Raw genomic sequence first — 19,772 nt, 5'->3', positions numbered from 1 at the left:
TGTTCTGTTTTTCAGTGAAAAAAAAGGCTGTAAAAAGTTGACCAATCAGAACTGCAGTAATAGTCAATCTACGAGTATTAAGTGCCCAATAAAAGCATTCAGATGCGGAAGAATCAAATGCTCAATTATGCTTAAGCTTAGCTGAAAATACTTACATTAACTACAGGATATGGTTGTGTTGAATTTATTTTAATGGTTTTGTTTTTTTTTTAAACATTTTACAGAGGTGCTGATAAATGTGGCGGACACTTCATATGAAAAATTAACACAAATTTTGAGAAAAATATTGTTTCCTTTGGGGTTTTTTAAACTCTGTGGTTCATTCCATGAATTTCAATCTATTCTTTGCTGCAGAGTTTTGTTCTCCTATGCAGACGTAGATTGCAGCCTTAGACTGCAAATGAATTTCATTTCCAATCTCAGGACGTGGCGATAGTGTTTATTTCCTAGGTGTGAGCAAAGTGGGGAGACGACATTTCATTAAAGCTCTCAAAGTAGCATCAGGTTTTACAACCATGTGTAAATAGGAGGGGATTTTATTAAAAATACATGAAAACACCAGTCTGCAGGACAAGTTTCAATCATCAGCCTTTAAAGAAAAATCTAAAACAGGAAAATACCATTAGGAAATTCAGAGACTTTGAGTGATATTGGGTGGGTTTTAGCGGAAGGATAGAAAACTCCCAGTTACTATTTCTGAATGAATGAATTTGGAGGTTCCGAAATGTGCAAACACTTTTTTTTCTCCCCAGTTTATGGCATACAGAATGGGATTTTTCATCACTATTTAGCCAAACACAAGCAAATTAGAAGAAAAGTGCAAAATGTGCCCAAGTCATCAAACCTTACGTAACATTCTGTGCATGAAATAAATAGCTACATATTTTCCACAGCTGTGTTTAAATACAGTTTATTATTATAAATGCATGTAAAAAGCATTAAAAAAAGCAAAAAAGCAAAACATGATACAAATACATTTTTTTTATTAATCTTTTGGTTTTGTCCGTGTTCTGCCTCCGCAGGAGCTGTACAGAAAAGACTGTAACTTGGCTGTTCAGCTGCTGCAGTGCAACAAGTCTCTGTACAGAGCCCAGCTCTCCGAGGTGAGACCTCCACCCACTCTCACCAGCTTCAATCGCGAAGCTTTCCTTGAACCACCTGTCCTTTACCCTCTCCCAAAACCTATTTTTAACAGCTCCCACTGCTTTTCACGCAGTTCAAAACCTTTGTCCCTTTTTATGCACACGAAAAAAACCAAAAAGAAAACTATGAAAGCTTTTGGTGCTGACATTTGACATCAAGTGGATGAGTGGATATAGAAGGAGGGGAAAAAAAAAACATATTTCCATTTAAGCTGCATTGAATGAGTGAGTGGTTTTAAGAATACTGCCGGGGCTGAAATTTAGGCAAAAAAAAAAAAGAAAAAAGAAATTGCTGTCTTGACTGTAATGAGAAGGTCGTTTTTGCCCTGAGAAAGCCAGGAAAGATAAGAGAGTTGGCAGAAGGACACGAACAGGAAGTTGCTGCAGCAGCGACTGAGGCGCTGCAGGAGAATTAAAGCCGAAGGTTATTTGCCTGAATAACCTTCACCTCTGAGCGATGAAAGAAGCAAAGTTTAAAAATATTAAACAGCTCCAAGGCATGGAAAAGGTACTGACATTAGCTCATACTCTCCTAGATCTGTTTAGCTGTGAAAAACAGTGCTCAGCATTGTGGATCACCTGAAACACCAAAAATAAAAAATAAAAATTAGACTACAGCTCTGCGGTTGTGCACATACAGTAGGTAATTAAGAAAAATAATTACCTGCAAACTTATTAAGTTATTATTGCTGTTTGAAAACTCACAAAATGCAGGCCCTTAAATTGGAGGCAAGCAATGTTTTGACTAAAAAGGGAAAAGGTGCAACAATGCAGCGTTTTCAATCACAGTGGCAGCTGCAGTAAACGCTCTATTACTAAACATTAAATAGATTTCCTATGTGCTTTATGGCTCCATCATCACTTAATTGTTGCTGATTCTCTCCTGATTTGATTGAATATAATCACTCCTTGTAGTTGGGGGGACGATTTAGACAAAATGCAATCATTTTTAACAAACTATAAAGAGGATTTATGACATACTTACTGGAAGATTCACAACATTAAATTATCAAGGCAACCATAAAGGTCCAAAAAGGTAGGGATCTTTCTGTGCAGCAGTTTATTTATTTATTTATTTTTTTAAGTTTAGAGAAATAAAATGTTAAAGGCTAGAACATATATTTACTTGTTAACACTTACCGACATCTGTGCTGGTAATACTTTGCGCAGCCCTGTTTTATCAATAGGACAACAATTAGTCCTCTCTTATTATATCTAACAAAGTTGCAGGGATCTGTCTTGTAAAATCCAGCAACTGACTCTAAAATAAAGTTGATTTTGTGCCTGATAAAACATTTCTGTCTGGAATATTATCTTGTTGAAGGACCAAGTGGCAGCCCATTGTTGTTGTTGTTGTTGTTTTCTATTTAAAATCTCCCGGTGTTTTAAGTAATTCATGATGTCATGCACAGGCCCACAGCATCACAGAACATTCACCATGCTTAACAGAAGGCACGAGGATCCTTTACACGCGCTCATAATTCAAGTCGCACCAGACTCATTAGAAGTGTTTCTTTGCCAAAAAACAGTTACTGCGGGATTAAAGCGTCTTTTTGGCATTGCTGAGCTTTATAAAAGGACCGATGTGGGGAGCGAGCTGACGTCAGTTTCCAACTGTTACGTCTCTGAATTGCCAGGTGCAGTTTAGTTACAACCCGGTTTTAGACCTGTGTAAGGACACACCAGCTGCAGAGGTCGAAGGAGTAATATCATAATGTATGGCTTGTGCGACCGGACAGCTGCAGGTTTTTAAATCACGAAAAAGACTTGGAAACCGTTGCCAACATAAAGCATTAAAAGATGACATAGATTATTAATTTTTAATGCATTTGCTCCACCAGAATTGCAACTCTGAAGTTGTCTGCCACTATTGTTTTAATAATAGTGACGTAGGGATTTCAGGGATTTCGATTTTATGTGTAGAGTTCAGCGTTCAGTTGAGAGCTGCGCCACGCCTCCTGTCATCACTGCCGGCTCCACTTCTAAAAACTCACAGCTGAGCACTTTTATGCATTTTCTCCAGTTTTCTGCATGTCCAGAAGCGGATAGTTTTTGTAGGTTGACGACGAAAATGTTTTGTAAAACAGACTTTAGTCTAATATGACGAAAGCGCACTACTGCTCCAGTTGCAGTCCAACTTGAGTTTAACATCTGGACACGTTTAAAATTGTGAAATAGGACAGAGAAGACTTTTTTGCTGGAATGCCTCCTAAACATGCTGCTATCTTATCTTGGTAGCATGCAATGGTTGTGGTAGCAACTTTAATCTGTCTGTTTTTTTGTTGTTTTTTTTGAACTCGTGTGATCTTGAATTTCAGTAATCAATATAAAAAAGTGCATTAGATAAAGCAATTAATGTACTTATGTAAAAAATTCAAAATAAGGAAAAAAATAACATCCATTTCTGGTTCAACAGAACCAAGTAGCAAAAACATAATGCCTCTTAGCATCACACCTGAAACTAAAAAGACAATCTTTGCCACAGTCATCAGTGAGTTTTGGAGATTTATCGTCCTCCTTTACCATTCTTTTCATTTGGTGTCAAGATAATTTAGTGTCATCATCCAGTTAAGAGGAATGGCTCCCTGTCTCAAGTTAAAGTTCATCCAAGCAAACAGAAACCCAAACTGAAAAATCCCAGACTTTCTGAACTTTAAAGAAGTAAATCATTCAAGTAATGCTATATTTCCATTTGTTTTCCAATTGTTCAGGATACCAACTGTTTTGGTTCTGGTGATTTTATCGGAGGCCTTCATCTCTTTATTGGAGAAAGATGAATTTGTTACAAGACTTTATTTATTTATGTTTTCCAGAAGTGACAATAAGTATAACATTGCTATTTGTCTACTTTTGTTGCTGGAGATTATTCATTAAAGAAATCTGAATTACGCTTCAAAAATGAAACCCATAGGACTTTAATTATCCTCCCTGCTGTGCAACGTGCATTTGAGCTATATATAAAACAAGAGATGCAAGGTTTGTTAGGTGCTCATCAGCAGGGGAACGACTTCAAGGCACATTGTCAGGCAATGTGAAGGACAGATGAGGCAAAAACTACAGTGTGCTGCAAAATGGGGCTGGGGAGCGCACTGCAGCCTCATCATACAATCCTGCTGTTGCTTGTGAAAAGAGTGCATGCGAGTATTGATGAGCGCTTTAAACACTCAACCAGCTTGGCTCGGCTTTCTGCTGCATCAGCCGTGGGCCTCGTGCCTTTTCCCTATATGTCACAGGGAAAGCTGGCGCATGTCCACAAGGTTAAAGCGTGCGGTGATGTGACTGCATAAAAATATCGATGCAAAATCCATTCCGGTTGCGCAAGACTCATAAAATACCAACAGCATGTTTTCAGTAAACCGAGCAGTGGAGCTTGAGCTCTGGCAAAGGTTTCTCATGAAGTGAGAAACAGTCAAGCTACAGTAGCCTCTCGGGCCAAACAGCAAGAGGGGGGGTCAGAGGTCGTGTGTGCTTTCTCTGGCCGTCCGCCGGTCTGCTGGTTCTGTGGGTGGAAGCTAATTGAAAGAATACTGATGGATGCTGGAGCTGCGTTTTTTGAGAAGTGCCGCGGCTCTTCAGCGCCCGCAGAAGTGCTTTAGCTGTTTGTTTGGCTGCAAAAACAAGTACAAGCAAGGGTGTGAAAGGCTCGCTTCATATTAAGCTTTAAGGCATCTTCTATAAAAAAAAAACAAAAAAAAACACTAGCAGAGAAAAAAAAAGTGTGGGCAGTAATTAATCTGCATTTTGCTTGGTTGCAATCAAACTGTTATGATAAACTGTCCTCATGTTTTGCTAAATTGCCTATCTTTTTTTTTTAAATAGAAAGTTATAATTGGCTTTTCTCTTTTAGCCATTTAGGAACAACTGACTAGATTGCTGGTGATGATGCACCGCAGTTAACTTATTACTTGTTGCAATGGTGAGCTCACAGATGGATGATGGAAGCTTTCATTCTGAGAAATGCTCAAATTAGAACAGTGGCTTTCTCTTCTGAGAAATGCGACTCTATTTGTCTTTCGTGGACAACATATTCTCATCTTCTTTGGAGGCTGGAAGAGAAGATGACTTTTTCTATTCAGAAACACGGTTGCTGCAAACAATAGCTGAGTAAATGCTTAAGTTATAAAATAGACAAACTGACACACTTTCTGCATAAACAGAGACGGCTAATCCTGGATTAAGACAGAATGGACCGTACCATACCTTACAGCCATCATCAAGGTTCTGGTAGCATTCGGTCTGTCTCTTCTGGGCAGCTACAGTTTAGGATCACTGTGTTTGTCAGAACCCTCTGTTACACTGCAAAACCACAAAATCTTACCAAGTATTTCTGCCTATTTTCCAGAGGAAATATTTGACTGATTGAAATAAGACAAAACCAACTTAGAAGTAACTTTTCAGCAAGATAAATAGAAGCTTGTTTTAAATCAGTAATTCCCTGATATTGATTTTAAAACGCCAGCGGCACTAGCAGATTATTCCACTTACAACAAGATATTGCTCCCACATTAGAAGAGAAACGTTCTGCCGGTGGAACTAGTACTTTTTCATCAATATCAAGGACTTACTGGACTTAAATATGCTCCTCTGTCTTGCTGAAAACTTACTTGTAAAGTTGGTTTTGACTTATATTAAGTGTACTAAAATATTTGTACCAGAAATTAGATGAACGATACTTTGTAAGATTTTGTGGGTTTTCAGTGTATGTAAAAGCTTTCACTGATTTGAGATGAAGCTGAGAAACCTGCAGGCGGTCACCTCGATTCATGTCTTTCAGGTGAAAGAACCCCACAGGATGACGTTACCACCGCCATGCTTGACAGTTAGAAGAGTGATCATTTGCACCCCAGGATGTGCTCTATCAAATAATTTGATCGTTTATCTCTTTCACAAAACACTTCAGTTTGAGGTACAGAGTTTTTGTGCTTTTAGAGAGGAACAAGACAGCTGCTTCACACCTTTGAGCCACCAGGCGAGGCAGTCATGGCCCCCTATTGACAGACTTATATAACGGTGAATGAGCTTCCCAGGTAGAAGGTGTGATGAAGTGATTACAGAGGGTCGATGCAATCAGCAAGACAAGCATATTTACAGCTAAAACACACAGACTGAGGAGGAACTGTGCTTCATGCACATTATTGGACAGACTGTACCGAAGTGCGATGAGGTGAATAAGAGCTAGACAATAGAACAAAACCATGAAGGCATCACACACCGTAGAGGAATAGGAGATCTGTCAACCCTTCTGAGTTCTTCTTCACAAACCCTTTGGTTTCCTTCATTTCTGAAAAAATGATCTGCACCCCTGACAAATTTAGGATTAAAAACTGGTTTTGTTCCGCCGAAATATTGGTTTCTGATGGGAAATGAGACAAACATCTCTCAGAAGCACTAAAATAATTCATCTGTTTCATTTTGCATTTTAATAACAGCTGAAAAAAAGAATAGAGTTATTCATATACTTCCCAATAATAACTCAAAAAACCTTTTTGTTCCAAACGATGCCTTCTACGTCTTAGTGGCTGCAGGAGTTGCAAGACGGAGATCGCAAAGACATGCCGAGTTTTAGTGGGGGTCGTATGTATAATTTTGAACCTGTATGCATAATTAGGATCCTTTTTTAGATGATAAATTCAAAATTATGCTCCCAATTCCCATATTCAAGAATCATGACATTTGTGTACAGCACAGTCATTCCACACTGGAAAATAAACAATTCAAACAAATTATGACAAACCTCAAATTAATGCGACATTATTGCCAGATTTATGATGACTGGATGCAAACCTCTGACCATACGAGTTGGCAGTTTTAGGATGAGCCAGGTTAGAGAGGTCTATTTAAATTATCTTGACATCTGTGAGGGAAATGTTGGGGAACATTTGGTCATCAGGCCAACCCAGTGGGTCTGGCTCTGGTTCCAATACACCAACTGTTGATTCATTGGTGACAAAGGACATTATATTGCCAAAGATGGAAAATCCAATGCCAAACTCTCACACTTCTTCTAACGGCATGTGTATTTGAATAAGATCTATGAAAGATACCAACTTCACTAGGGTGCGCATGGATGGCTAAGCCGTTTAAACGTTTGCTTTTAGGCTGCCGCTACTTTGATAAAAGATGTGCTTTGTACAGCGAGGATGTTTTAAAGATCTGAAACCTCCACGAAAGGAAATTCATTACAGAAGGAAAAATGTAAATATTGATTTTGTTTGGACCAAAAGGTGTTCTGTCGATATTCACGGAGAGCTCTTTCAGGAGGTGCTCTATAGGGGGAAGCACTTTCGAGTGCCGGAGGGGGTGAAAAAAACTGTTAGAAATATGATTTATTAGCAACGTCGAACTGAGCTCACCTTGGAAAACTGCACACACCAGAATGATGCAGAACATTACCGACTCGACAACGTGATCCCGAAAGCCTGATGGCAATAACTCCATGCTTATTACTCAGTGTGACCTCCAGCAAACCTGAAGGAGTTGTTAATATGCTCAGCATGATAGACTTTTTAATTATAACAATTCTAGTGGGTGTTAGGAGACTAAATATTATTTGTGTTCCAAGTTTTCTGGCTTCATAATTGAGAACCATCTCAATACATGAGTGCCGGACACATCTATCCCATATACTCCTCTGAATGTCTCTTTTCCTTTGAATTTTTGCAGCTTCCTGCTGACTTTCAGGAGCGCCTGACCATGCATCTGGAAGAGTCTCCTCTCTGCCACGACTACCCTGACTCTACTTCCCTCATTGCCAACGTGCTTGAAAAGCCAGATGAGGCCTGCAGCAGCAGCCAGGCGTCCCGCTCCCCCAGCCCCCAAGCCCAGAACCATACGTTCATTCTGGAGAGACTCGGGCCAGGAGAGCGCCTGGGGCTCAGAGCGGCCTACAAATCCGACCTGTACAGCAGCGACACGGCTCTGTACTGCCCCGACGACCGTCACCGCGAGAGGAGGCCCAGCATGGACGTGCACGGCCACAGGACGTTCCTGTACGGACCGCAGAACTCCACCGACAGCACACCGGAGGAGGGCTCTGTGGGACTGCAGGCTGGCTTCTCCCAGGAGCATTTCCCCAAGTTCCCTGCAGCGCTGGCTGGAGGCTCCAGCTCTTACTCCAGCTTCAGTGGAGGTGGCTCGGAGGACAAAGGCAATGACCCACCCAGCAGTGCTGCTTCCTCACCGCGTCATCAATCGCTCTACATGGAATGGAGAGATGCGGGGGACTATGAGAGAAAGAGTGACTCATCCTGGGAGAGGGACAGTCCAAGGAGCTTTGGGAACACTCACCCTTTCCAACAGACTGAGCTGGGCCACCATCAGAACGGCAGCTCACCGGTCTACAGCCGCACCATGTCCTCCTGTTTCAGTGAGCCGTACGAGCCTCTGCCTCCATCTTCCTCCCCAAGTGTCGCTTATGGAGACAGTCGCCGAGGCAGCACTTTAGCCCCCGAGGAGGAGGAACTGATTGGTAGATGGAGACAGCTTAGTGTTGAAGACTTAAGCGCCCACTCGTACTGCAGTCCAGGCAGAGCCTCGCCTTACAGCTTCTCAGAGCAGCACTTTTCTGTCCGCCCCGCCAAAATCCGCCTTGGTCCGCTGTACAGCAGCTTCCAGGAGGGGGCTGACTACTACCATCACGGCGCAGATACCATGGACCCGGTGTGGGTCGCCACCAGCCCCGAATGCAGCCCTGGACTGCGGCAAGCACATAGCCAAGCCCATCTGTACCAGAGTGAGGACAGCCAGGGGTCAGAGCACAGCCTCTACCACTCAGGGAGCTCCAAAGACAGGGAGGGCAACGTTGCAGCTGGAGGCCAGAGCACGGAGTACGTTGACCCCAGTCCCAACAGCTCCACCGAGTCCCTCCACCAGAGGTCCCTGGAGATGGCCGCAGAGCTGCAGCACTATCAAGTTGAGATGCACAGCATGCCAGTGCAGGCGAGCCAGCAGCCGCCGCCGACTCCACCGCCTCCTCCTCCTTACAACCAAAAATTTGGCTCTTTGGGGCTTTCAAGGAAGGACAGTCTCACAAAGGCCCAGCTTTACGGAACCCTTCTGAACTGAAGGACTTTTAAATGAGGTTGAAACCTTTGATTCGACTAAACACACAAGGCCTTGGTGCACTTGGGTTATGTTGCTGCTACCATTTAGCTGGAAATGGTTTGAAAAGCAGCCAGGAGCCAAATGGTTCACAAAGATGAACCTAGTGGAGATCATTTAGGAGAGATGATTACGCGACAGAGGATCGCAAATATTTTTGGGGGGAGAAGTTAGCCACAACTAAGGTGGAAACAGGCAGAGAGGAGTTTATGACATTTTAAAATGTATAGGAATGTGTACGTATTTACGTTTCAAATGTATAAAAAAAAGCATAATAACTAAGAATTGAGTGATATATTTTATAAGTAGTTGTTAGCAACAAATTTATTCGAAAAGTGCAGTTCTTTATTGATAATCCTGCAAGTTGTAAATAAATTTAAAAACTGCCAGTGCCATGTCTGGGAGCTCAGATTTGAGTCGAGATGAGCCGCACACAGATTCGTTTCGGCCGTTGTTTTTAATCCGCTGAAACGATCTCGGCCTTTTGAGGAGTTGTTTAATGAAGAAATTGATTCCGAATTAATTCCTTAAAAGACAAACGAACATTTCTTTTCTGTTAATTGATTTCTAGCAGTATTGATGGGTGTGATTTCTTGTTGTTGATGGAACGTTTTGAGATGTAAACACCTGTCTTAGCGGTCGGTATTTATTTATTAGATTTTTTTTGCACTTCTGTTGTCTCTTCGAGAGGTTCTCATGCCCCCCTCCCCCCCGTTCTACCTCAGATTTGGACGCCCACACCCACCTAAGCCTCTGTAAGTTTGTTTCTTAGACAATGATGCATGGTCATATACTTTGTTGTTTTGTTCTCTTAATAAAGCACAAATTATAACATCAAGTGTGGGTGCCTGAAAAAAGACATGAACATCACTCCGTTTTCACAGGGACTGCAACAACAGTTCGATTTTTATTTGTTTTCTGATCAGGGTGAAGCCGTCCAAACCCATAGAGAGTCTTTTTATCGTTCAGGCTCCTGCAGCAGTGTGGCACGTCCATGCTGAGTCACCATGAAGCTCAGCTTTATCATTGTAGTAAATTTAAAAATAGGGTTGCAGGGATGGATTTTTGCCAAGATCAGCAAACTCGACACGAAGAGGAAAGTTATTTTTGTGTTATTCACGGACAGATCCCGGTAATTTATATTCCTGTCAGGTGCACACAGAGCCTTGCAAATGTATTAATATCCCTCGAACTTCAATTTTGTTTTTGAGGAATTAAATCTAAGTGTGCTGCTGTCATGCTGCCAACACCATCATGAGTTTATCAAAGTAAAAAAGATTTTCCATTTGTAAAAAACAAAAAAATATCACCTCCCTCCTACTTTAAATTATACACCATTTTTCTATCGCATACAACCCTAAGAAAATACACTGTACTTTCAATGTGCAAATCTAAGAAGATAAATAAAAATAAATGGAAACTTTTCGGTGCCATTTCCACTACTGGCACTGAGTTATTACGCAGACGCTTGATTAGAAGGACATGAACACATTTCAGATTTCAGCACTTGAAAGGGACACAAATCATATTGCATTTGTCGTTTGTTTTGGCTAACGAGGACGTAGCAGTCCATGATTTGTTTTTTTTTTTCCAAGGCAACATTGATTTACCTGAGATGTTTAAATCCGAAATGTGCTTTTCTGATTTAAAAATGAAAAGCTCATGAGGGTATTTCTGACTAAGCAGCGCCTAGGCACCAACCTAGTTTATTGCGGCAAGATTTGTTGCTGGTAAAACTGGACAGACTAAATTATTTATAACGCAAGCAGTGAAAAAGGATAAGCATGCACAACTTTTTAGCTCCAATCAGTGTGTTTTATGTTCTAAGCATATTATAAACTAAATATATGTCCACATTTTTCTCCTAAATTATTGATCTAAACAATAGATACATAAATGAAAAACAGATACTGTAAGATATGTTTAGTTGGAGTCAATGGTCTTTATTTAGCACTTAAAGGGAACATTCATTCTGTTGTACCAGAACTAAATTTTACATTATATTCACAACTGAACAACCTGCTTTAAAACGGCTTGTGTGATAGCGACTGATGGGGCTGATTTGGTTTGGGCAAGAACAACTCATTAAAGTAGCAGCCTTGTAAATTAATCGCTTCTGTGGTTCAGCAGTTTCATTGTTCTTGTTGATGGATGTCCTTTCAGGCGGCCTTCCTGCAGAGATTTAAAAAAAAAAAAAGAGTTATTTACTTGTAAAGTTTGAATCCATCCACAAGAGGGCGCCACGGTGCAGCGTCAGCCTTCCAACAGACGTGGCAGAAAAACATTTAAGCTTAAAAATGCACTAAGGGGAGATCAGTTCAAACAGCCACCTTCAGCTTGTTCTTGCTTTGCAGTGCAAAATCGGCGTGAAGCTGCGCACAACTTGAGCACACACAAAGACTCAGCTGAGGATCTGAGGAGCACAAGCAGTAATGAGACGTCGCCGTTGAGGTAAATGTGACAGCTCGGCTCAGCTCGCCTTTCATGAGCGCACCGAGTCCAGTTCCTTTGATCCTGACGTCTGCTTCCGAACTTTGATAAGGTCATGTTATATAGGAACAAAATATCTTATCCTCAGCAATGTATAGTTAGACTGACGGTATCTTTAAATCTTTTATTGCACTGAAACGTTTGCTGCAGTTATTTTAAAGTATACATATTCTTTTCTACATTTTATCAAACCAGAGCCAGATTGTTTGTTGTATTTAATATGGATTATATATGATAGGCCGTCACAGTAGAGCAGAGCATGATGCAGGGTTTGTATCTCCCAGTTTTTTCTGTGCCACTTTGTGAAAAAGTCTGGATTTTTGGAGAGCACAACTAACAGTTGTACTGTTGGAAAATTCTCCCATTAAAGCTTCGGATCTCCGCAGCTCCTCCAGATTTATTAAAGCCTCCTGGCTGTTTCACTGAATGATTCTTTGTCAGCTTAGTTGAATGGTCAGTTCTTGTGAATTTTTATGCTCTTTCCATTTTCAGATGACAGATTGAGCTGCTCTGTGAGAAGTTAAAAGCCTGGGATATTACTATAAAACCTAACCCTGCTTTTAACTTCCCCACAAATAAAGAGGTGAGAGTTATCTGGATGAAAAAAATTATGGCAAAACTTCTTTTAAAACTTTACTTGAACAGGCACCTCTTAAAATTAAAATCACAATATGAGATCTAATCAGTTCTGTAATGTAGCACAAAGTCTGCTAATTATCCCATTTCAGAGGCACAACATGTTTTTCCATTAAAGTTTTCATCCTCAGGGAGGACCAAAAAAAAGAAAAAAGAGGATTTTTCACAACCCATCTCTTGCACAATGAATTCTGCAAGCAGAAGTGGATTAACAAAGTCGTCCAAGAACACTTAATTCCCTAACAGTCCGGTCCTCAGAACTGGCCCCGTGGTCACTCTGCGAGTCCAACCATCCTCCTGCTTATGTCCCACAGTTTCTTGGCCGCCTGTTTGTCTGAAGCTTTGGCCATCAACTCTTCTTCCTCGCAGTTAGCGAAGCACTTCCCCGACACCCCCTCCACCTCGGGGGAACATGCCAGATAGAGCGGCGTCTGGGCTCCCTCCAACGGACTCTTCAAGAAGACCAACGAGGCAAGGTGGAACAGCGGCTTAGCCAGCAGAGGGATTTGGACGTGGCGGCCCAGCCTGGTCCTCACCATCCCCGGGGTGAGGGCGTTGACCGTGACCGCCGTGCCCTCGAGCTGATGAGCCAGCTTGAGCGTGAACAGCAGGTTGGCCAGCTTGCTCTGGCTGTAGCAGAAAGCTTTATCGTAGTTCCCTTCGCTGTTCAAGTCGTCAAAGTTGATGTGGCCGTATTTGTAGAGTTTGGAGGAAACGACGACAATGCGGCTGGGAGACGAGGCCTTCAGGAGGTCCAGCAGCAGGTGAGTGAGGAGGAAGTGGCCCAGGTGATTCACTCCAAACTGCATCTCAAAACCATCTTCTGTCTTCGTGTAGGGACACTGATAGATCCCGGCGTTGTTGACCAGCACATCAATCTTAGGTTCCTCCTGACAACAAAAACATAGAAACATTTTAGATTTTACAATTTCAGATTATTTAGATCTTAACAAGTATGCAAGAAATACATATTATTTATAGTTTTTTCTAAATTAGACTGTTGGTACTGGAAGTGTAGGTGAAGAGGGCTTGAGGCTACTTCTAATTCCAGTACTATTACTTATTTCTAGAACACGTTGTATTTTACATTTTTATTCATTTTATTAATTTAATTTTAGTAGATATCATGGTGGGTATTGTAAGCTTAACGTATACATTTTCCAAATTAAATAAAATGAAGAAATACTATTTTCTTAAATACCACAAACTGAGATTTGACGACATCTAGTGGCGAAGAGAGGCAACTACTGTCCAGTGAAAGAAAAGTGATATAAATTACACTAGAGTACAGTGGCCAAAAAGAAAGTATACTCACCTTAATCTTTCTTATTTTTTACCCCCTTTTCGTCACAATTAAATGTTTCAAATCAATAAACAACTGCAAATAACCTGAATAAATTGAACAGGAAACTGACTGGGCAAAAAAGAAGACAAAGACCATCTCACATTTTCAAAAAAATAAAAAATAAAAAAAGAATAAAATAAAAATAAAAATCTTAATGATCCCAAAGTCCATTTGGTAAATACTACAAAAATATCATATGTACACCTGATGTTTTCAGACTAAGAAAAGCTGTGGGGTAAGGCAGGGCGTGGGTCTGGTTTTCTCCATCAGAAAGTCAACAATTTGTCATAATTAACGGGATTCTGCTCTCTGCTGGAAAGTAATTGCTGACTCATATCAGTTAAATGGTCAGTTCTTATATTGTTTATGTGTGTATTGATCAGACATGATGAATATACACAGAATCATTTATCCCTTATTTTATGTTAAACTTTTACATTTATCAGAAACAAGGTTGCGTGACTGTTTTACTGGTCTATGTTAATGAAATAATTCTGATGTGTAAGTAAATAAGCGGATCCCTGTCAATCTTTTGTTCAGCACCACGGACAGTGCTCCTTTTGGACCAAACAACACTAACAAAACACAACAATAGATGGATTGTACTGGAAGCCAGCTGGTAAATAAACCAAAAAACATCTATCCACATTGTTACCTTGTTGATTTCCTCACAAAAATTCCGGACAGATCGGAGGGAAGCCAAGTCCAGGTGCTTGATGACCACCTCCCCCTGCTCTGGCCCGGCTTGGCTCCTCAGGTCCTGGGCTACGTCCTCGGCGCTCCGCAGGTCCCGGCAGGCCATGATGACCCGGGCGCGAAGCTTCAGCAGCTCCCCGGCCAAGGCCTTCCCTATCCCGCTGTTAGCCCCAGTCACTATCACAGTCTTTCCACGCATGGTGTCGGTTGGATACTGGAGCAGCTTTACTGCTTTCCGCCGGGGGAAGAGACGGCGCATTAGGAGCAGAACCCCGCCGCCAACAACAGCGGCTATTAACACTGCCGTTGACATGTATGGGCCGGTTATCAAGGACGACAAGGTATGTTATCTATACAAGTTACAAATTTACCCCGGAAATGATAGTGTCTGTGATGCTGATTATGGCACGTGCAAATTGTAGTGTCGTATTTTTATACTAAGTATGATATTGAAAAAAGTGAGCTAATTAACAATATTTTTAACAATATTTTTCACAAAACATAGTATGAATAGAAATAAAATAAAACAAACAAACGAACAAACAAAAAAGAGTATTTCTGTGTAAGTCTTCCGGGTCACAACCATTTAAGTACACTTCCTTAGCAGTCAGCCGGCACAAGATCTGGGTAGAACTTTTAATAAGTAGTAAGGGAGGAGTTTCCCTCATGTGAATCAAAAGAAGGGCTCTGTTCACGTTTTTGGACAAAGTAAACTTTTTCTGGTGTTACTTTGTCTATGGCAGGACTGTCATTTGTCACATGGTTCATGGACAGAGTCTGGGAGTGCAGTCATAGAGAGGAGGCTGTCTGGGTTAACATCCTCAGGATTCATCTTTGCATTTTGCAGATGATATTCTATTTGGATCAGGCCAGTAAGAGGGATTTTTTGTGAATTTTGAGGGAGCTATTATTATTATTATTATTATTATTATTATTATTATTATTATTATATTCTCATAATGGTTTAAAAAAAAAAACATTGTTACCAATCCTGATATAGGGTGACATATTTGTGCATACTGTATGAAATGACTCCCTACCGCGGTGTCTCCACTGGATCGCAGCAGTACACTGGAGTTCAAACTCCGCCCACACAGCGCGCAGTTTGCCTTGTTGACTTGTGAATGGGGCGAAACTATTGTTCAAAAAAACAGTTTTTCGTTTAAAAAAACTCACAAAATGAACACTGTACTTTAAGTACTAGTCATATCAAACAAATGCTTTATCATAACATTATACGCTACTACTTAAAATAAAAAGTTAAATGAATAGACTATAACCGAACCAAATGATTATATTAATAAATGCTTAAGTGTACAATTTGCCCTGTATGTACACCTATTCGAGAATTACAAAGACAACCACAAAACTGATCTAAAAACCACCGCATTATTGATACTTTTTGCACTAGTTTCAGAAGAAATTTGAAAAAATAAGGAGAGTTTAACCTCTGTTGCTGCCATTACGAGGCTAAAGCTGAAAAAAGAAGTATTACTTGTGCTATCAGCTAACTGACGCTCAAAAGCAACAGCTATAAGAACAACAGTAAGACATTAACGTTTCAAAGGTTTGCTTGATGTAACGCTTCAGTGAGGGTGTGAGATAACAGGAATCACTGACTCATATCTCGCAGACGGATCAGTTTCATGAGGATATTAACGTTTTTTCTATTGTTCTAATCAAGTTTAACCTTCAGAGCTTAAGTCTTGACAGTGGAATTGACTCTTGGGCCTCCATAATGACATGACTGATAATAACTGATATATTTTCTCTAAGCTTCATTTGGAGGAGTGTTAATGACAGTTAGTCATTAACATCTCTAACAGGTTTTAACTCGAACTACAACTTTACAGAGGAAAATAATCCAGTTCCAAGCTCAGCCAGAGTCTAACCATCAAACATGTGTGTTCAATTTGGAACATTGCTGAGTGTCATGTTGCAATGCAGAAGTTAAATGGGGTGAATAAACAGCGTATAAAGCTTTACTGGAGTGCATAAAATGACCCATTTGTTTTCTGTTTGTCCAGCAAAGAATATAGTCTGAACTCAATTGCTCCGATGTCTCAATGTTTTCCCCGCATTTAATTTGCATCCAAATATAGCTGCGCGAGGCAAGTAAGATGTATTATTAGTATATCAGAGAAAGTCAAATGTGATTCATAAGATAGAAAATGGGGTGAGGATGGTCTTATCTTAAGTGTTTGAAAGCTGCCCGCAAGTTGCTTCACTTCCCTTTATTCTTTGCAGCGTTTCCAGTTAGGTAATGCCTCCCGTTTATTTCAGGGTTTGCTTCAGTTCCTGTTAGCTGACATTGAGAGCGGGTGGAGTAAATGCGCGTCGGTGGACGGTTGCAGTCTGTTGTAACAGCCTCAGTACATGTGACTCAACTGCTTTTGTCTCTTTTATTGTTATAGTTCTTTACCGACGATTTCCATGAGAACTGGACATAAGGAGAAATCATGTCCCTGTTTTCGATTTTTGTGGTTGCGGCTCTCTTTCTCTCTCTCTGCGACTCTTTCAAAGGTAGGAAAAACTTTTTATTATTATTATTATTATTATTTATTTATTTTGCGTGTTTTAGTTAAAAATAAACGTTTAAAACACAAATCATTAAAAAAATTGCTGACAAGTCGTTTGACAGATTTGGGGGGAAACCCGTTTGTGTGTGTGGTTTTTCTTTATTGGTTTCATGTTCACTCCGCGTTTCTGATGATCTATCTCATATTCAATTATCAAATATCAGTTTCTTTTTGTGTGCTGGCGTTTTTGCAAAGAAATGTCTACCAGCTGCATCTCATTCTAAGCTTTCTGCCAGTATTCATGCTCCTTCACGTTTTATGTTTTTTTTTTATATGATTTCATAGCTGCAATACTCATAATCTGAAGTGGAGTGAAAATCTTGATCACCTGTAGTTTAGAAATACTTTTTCAAAGGAAAATCTCAAAAGGTGATACATATTGAGTCAGTGTCAAAACTGCTGTGAAGCTTTTTGGGGGTTTGCGTCTCCAAGCTGTGCTTGTCTCTTAACAACAGCGCTTTTACATATTATTTTGTAAGCTAACTCTGCTTTAAGATTTCCACAACATCTCTGATCTGTCTGATTCTTTGAGGCCAGGACACTTTCTAGAGGCTTGAATATTAATATAAGGGCTGCAGGGGATTTGCTCATGGAACTGCAACAAAGTTGAGTCACTTGAACTGGAAATCAGGTGACTTCAGTTTGAATTTGCAATTCATTTTATTCAGATGCATCAGATTAATAGGGGGTAAATCCACACTACATTTTTATATTTGTGTTTATTTCACAAGGATTGGCTGCCTTTTGTTGTTTGTTTTTTTTTTCATGTGAAATCCCAATAAGATACATTGAAGCCTGGTTATAACATGACAAATATTTAAACTTTCTAGAGGCTTGAATATTAATATAGGGGCTGCAGGGGATTTGCTCATGGAGCTGCAACAGACAAAGTTGAGTCACTTGAACTGGAAATGATCCACGCAAACTCTTAGTTTCCAAAAACTAATGAAGCTGCTTTTTCCATTGCTATTGGCAGCTGACCAGGAGTAAACACAAAGGTCAGAAAAGTAGGAAAAGAAACTTCACACACAGTGGAGTTTTATTTGCCACCGCTCATATTATTGTTTTCTGTCGTAGAATCTAGCATATTTCTATTGTGATGTAAATCCCCTGAGGGTGAGTCTGTATCGTTTCCCAGAAGCCAGGAGCAAAGCTCCGTCTTAGGAACTCAAATGAAAGTGAAAGGCAGAGTCATATTTAAAATAGTCTGTCTTAGTGTCACGCAAATCTGAGTGCAAAGACGGTGAACAAATAAATCAAATTATGAGCTTAGTCACACTAATTACTTAGAGAATTATTCGTTTTTGTAAAAGTATAAGCTTAGTTACAGTGCCTACTTAGAGAAATTTTTGTTTTTATTGTTAATTTTTGCAATTATTACCAATAATGTATTTGACTTGGGAGGCTTTGGTATTGACCCAGAATTAGGAATTGGTGTTTAATGTTTAATTAGTATTTCATATGTTGTTGATGTAACACAGTGATTTGCAAAAGTCTTCCCATCAGTTGGGCTTGCTCACGTTTTTTCCTGTTACCACTGTAAACATTAATGTATTTTGCTCTGATTTAGACCAACAATTTTCGAAAAAAAAAAGGAGACTAATTAAATCCAGGGTGAGATAAACAAAATATAATATTCAAAGGAAAGTCAAGAAATTATTCAAAACCTTCTTCAAAAACACAGTGAGACATAAGGCTGGGTGCTTAGTGCAAACAACTAAAGAGTTAATGGGAATCATGACAATGAGTGAACTTTTCCTTCCATTTTTATTTCCTGCAGGCCCTCATGTGATCTGTGACGTTTACCCTAAAGATCTGTACGTAGAACAGAACTCCAGTGTTGAGATAGTGTGCCAAACGTCCTGTTCAAATAACGGCAAAGTCTTCTGGACCCTGAACGGAATACACATCAGTGAAAGCCTGTCAAAAACCATAAACGCAACACACACTGTCTTGTCACTGAGAAACTTCACTCAATCAAGCGCAGCTGTGCAGTGTCACAGCTCTTATGGGGATCAGCTCTTAGGAGGCGTCACTATAAGGACATATTGTAAAAAAAAAATCTTCTATATTTTATCGATTAGTATTGCTTGTCATTCCTGCCATGACATTACAGTCTTTACGTGTTTTTTTTTCTTTGCAGCAAAGCCTAAAAATATCACATGTGTCTTGCATTATGATGTAAATAAGCCCAACGGCGTGCCTAAGCTCTTCACATGTTCATGGGAGCATCATATGGATTCTTCACAAACAAACTACACCATTCTTAAGTACGTTAAGCACGTCTTCATTTAGCCAATTAAATGCTGTTAAATTATTAGTTTTAATACATATTTTTTTCTTTCTGTAGCAATTCCTCGGTGGAAATCTGCAAGTCGCAAGGAGTGAACTGCACACACAATTCCACACGTTTGGCAGATGATATACTTGATTATATGTACTTTTTTAACTCATACACAATTAAAGTCAGAGCAAAAACTCAATACTGGGAGACGGACTCTGACCCCTACGTGTTTGATCCACATAGCATAAGTAAGTAACATCAGTTAAAAGTTTCACAAATATGCATCTGTTTATCCTAATGATTTTCTGTGTCGTGATGATTACTACATGTTTCCTCAGCGAAAATTAATCCTCCAAAGAATTTGAAGATAACTCCCTCGTCGGAGCATCTGTCGGTAAAGTGGGACCCGGATGAACCCCGTTGTCAAGTCAAATACTACAAGGTAGGAAGAACGCAATTGTGTGTGTGTGTGTGTGTGTGTGTGTGTGTGTGTGTGTGTG

The 19,772-nt window shown here is 40.2% G+C and overlaps 3 protein-coding genes across 8 annotated transcripts in view; 2 read left to right on the top strand and 1 right to left on the bottom strand.

Annotated features, from left to right (window-relative positions):
• si:dkey-174m14.3 (brain-enriched guanylate kinase-associated protein) overlaps positions 1-10,080 on the top strand; it is a 30,628-nt gene extending 20,548 nt beyond the window's left edge. For all 4 annotated transcript variants that reach the window (XM_016668407.1, XM_016668424.1, XM_016668417.1 and 1 more), the window contains 2 exons: positions 1,023-1,103; positions 7,806-10,080. In XM_016668407.1, the coding sequence (XP_016523893.1) occupies positions 1,023-1,103; positions 7,806-9,206 (1,482 nt within the window). In that variant the 3' untranslated portion in view covers positions 9,207-10,080. The remainder of the gene's footprint in view (positions 1-1,022; positions 1,104-7,805) is intronic.
• Positions 10,081-11,169: 1,089 nt separating this feature from the next.
• rdh14b (retinol dehydrogenase 14b) lies at positions 11,170-14,762 on the bottom strand. Its single transcript, XM_007545232.2, has 2 exons — positions 14,369-14,762; positions 11,170-13,258 (listed from the first exon to the last, which is right to left on the bottom strand). The coding sequence occupies exons 1-2, from the start codon at positions 14,720-14,722 to the stop codon at positions 12,641-12,643; spliced, it is 972 nt and encodes a 323-aa protein (XP_007545294.1). The 5' UTR covers positions 14,723-14,762; the 3' UTR covers positions 11,170-12,640.
• Positions 14,763-16,477: 1,715 nt separating this feature from the next.
• The window catches only part of LOC103133462 (interleukin-31 receptor subunit alpha-like), a 13,983-nt gene continuing 10,688 nt past the window's right edge, over positions 16,478-19,772 (top strand). Inside the window, exons 1-5 of one of the 3 annotated variants that reach the window (XM_007545215.2) lie at positions 16,483-16,932; positions 18,769-19,038; positions 19,132-19,258; positions 19,339-19,520; positions 19,611-19,714. In XM_007545215.2, coding sequence (XP_007545277.1) covers positions 16,869-16,932; positions 18,769-19,038; positions 19,132-19,258; positions 19,339-19,520; positions 19,611-19,714 — 747 coding nt within the window. In that variant the 5' untranslated portion in view covers positions 16,483-16,868. Of the gene's footprint in view, positions 16,933-18,768; positions 19,259-19,338; positions 19,521-19,610; positions 19,715-19,772 lie in introns of all 3 variants that reach the window. The other 2 variants (XM_007545209.2, XM_007545223.2) reach the window with 2 other exon arrangements.

Source organism: Poecilia formosa, unplaced genomic scaffold (assembly GCF_000485575.1).
Source record: "Poecilia formosa unplaced genomic scaffold, Poecilia_formosa-5.1.2 Scaffold1, whole genome shotgun sequence".
NCBI classification, from domain to species: Eukaryota; Metazoa; Chordata; class Actinopteri; order Cyprinodontiformes; family Poeciliidae; genus Poecilia; species Poecilia formosa.
Note: the sequence above shows the minus strand (reverse complement) of the source record. Positions and strands in the feature narration are given on the sequence as shown.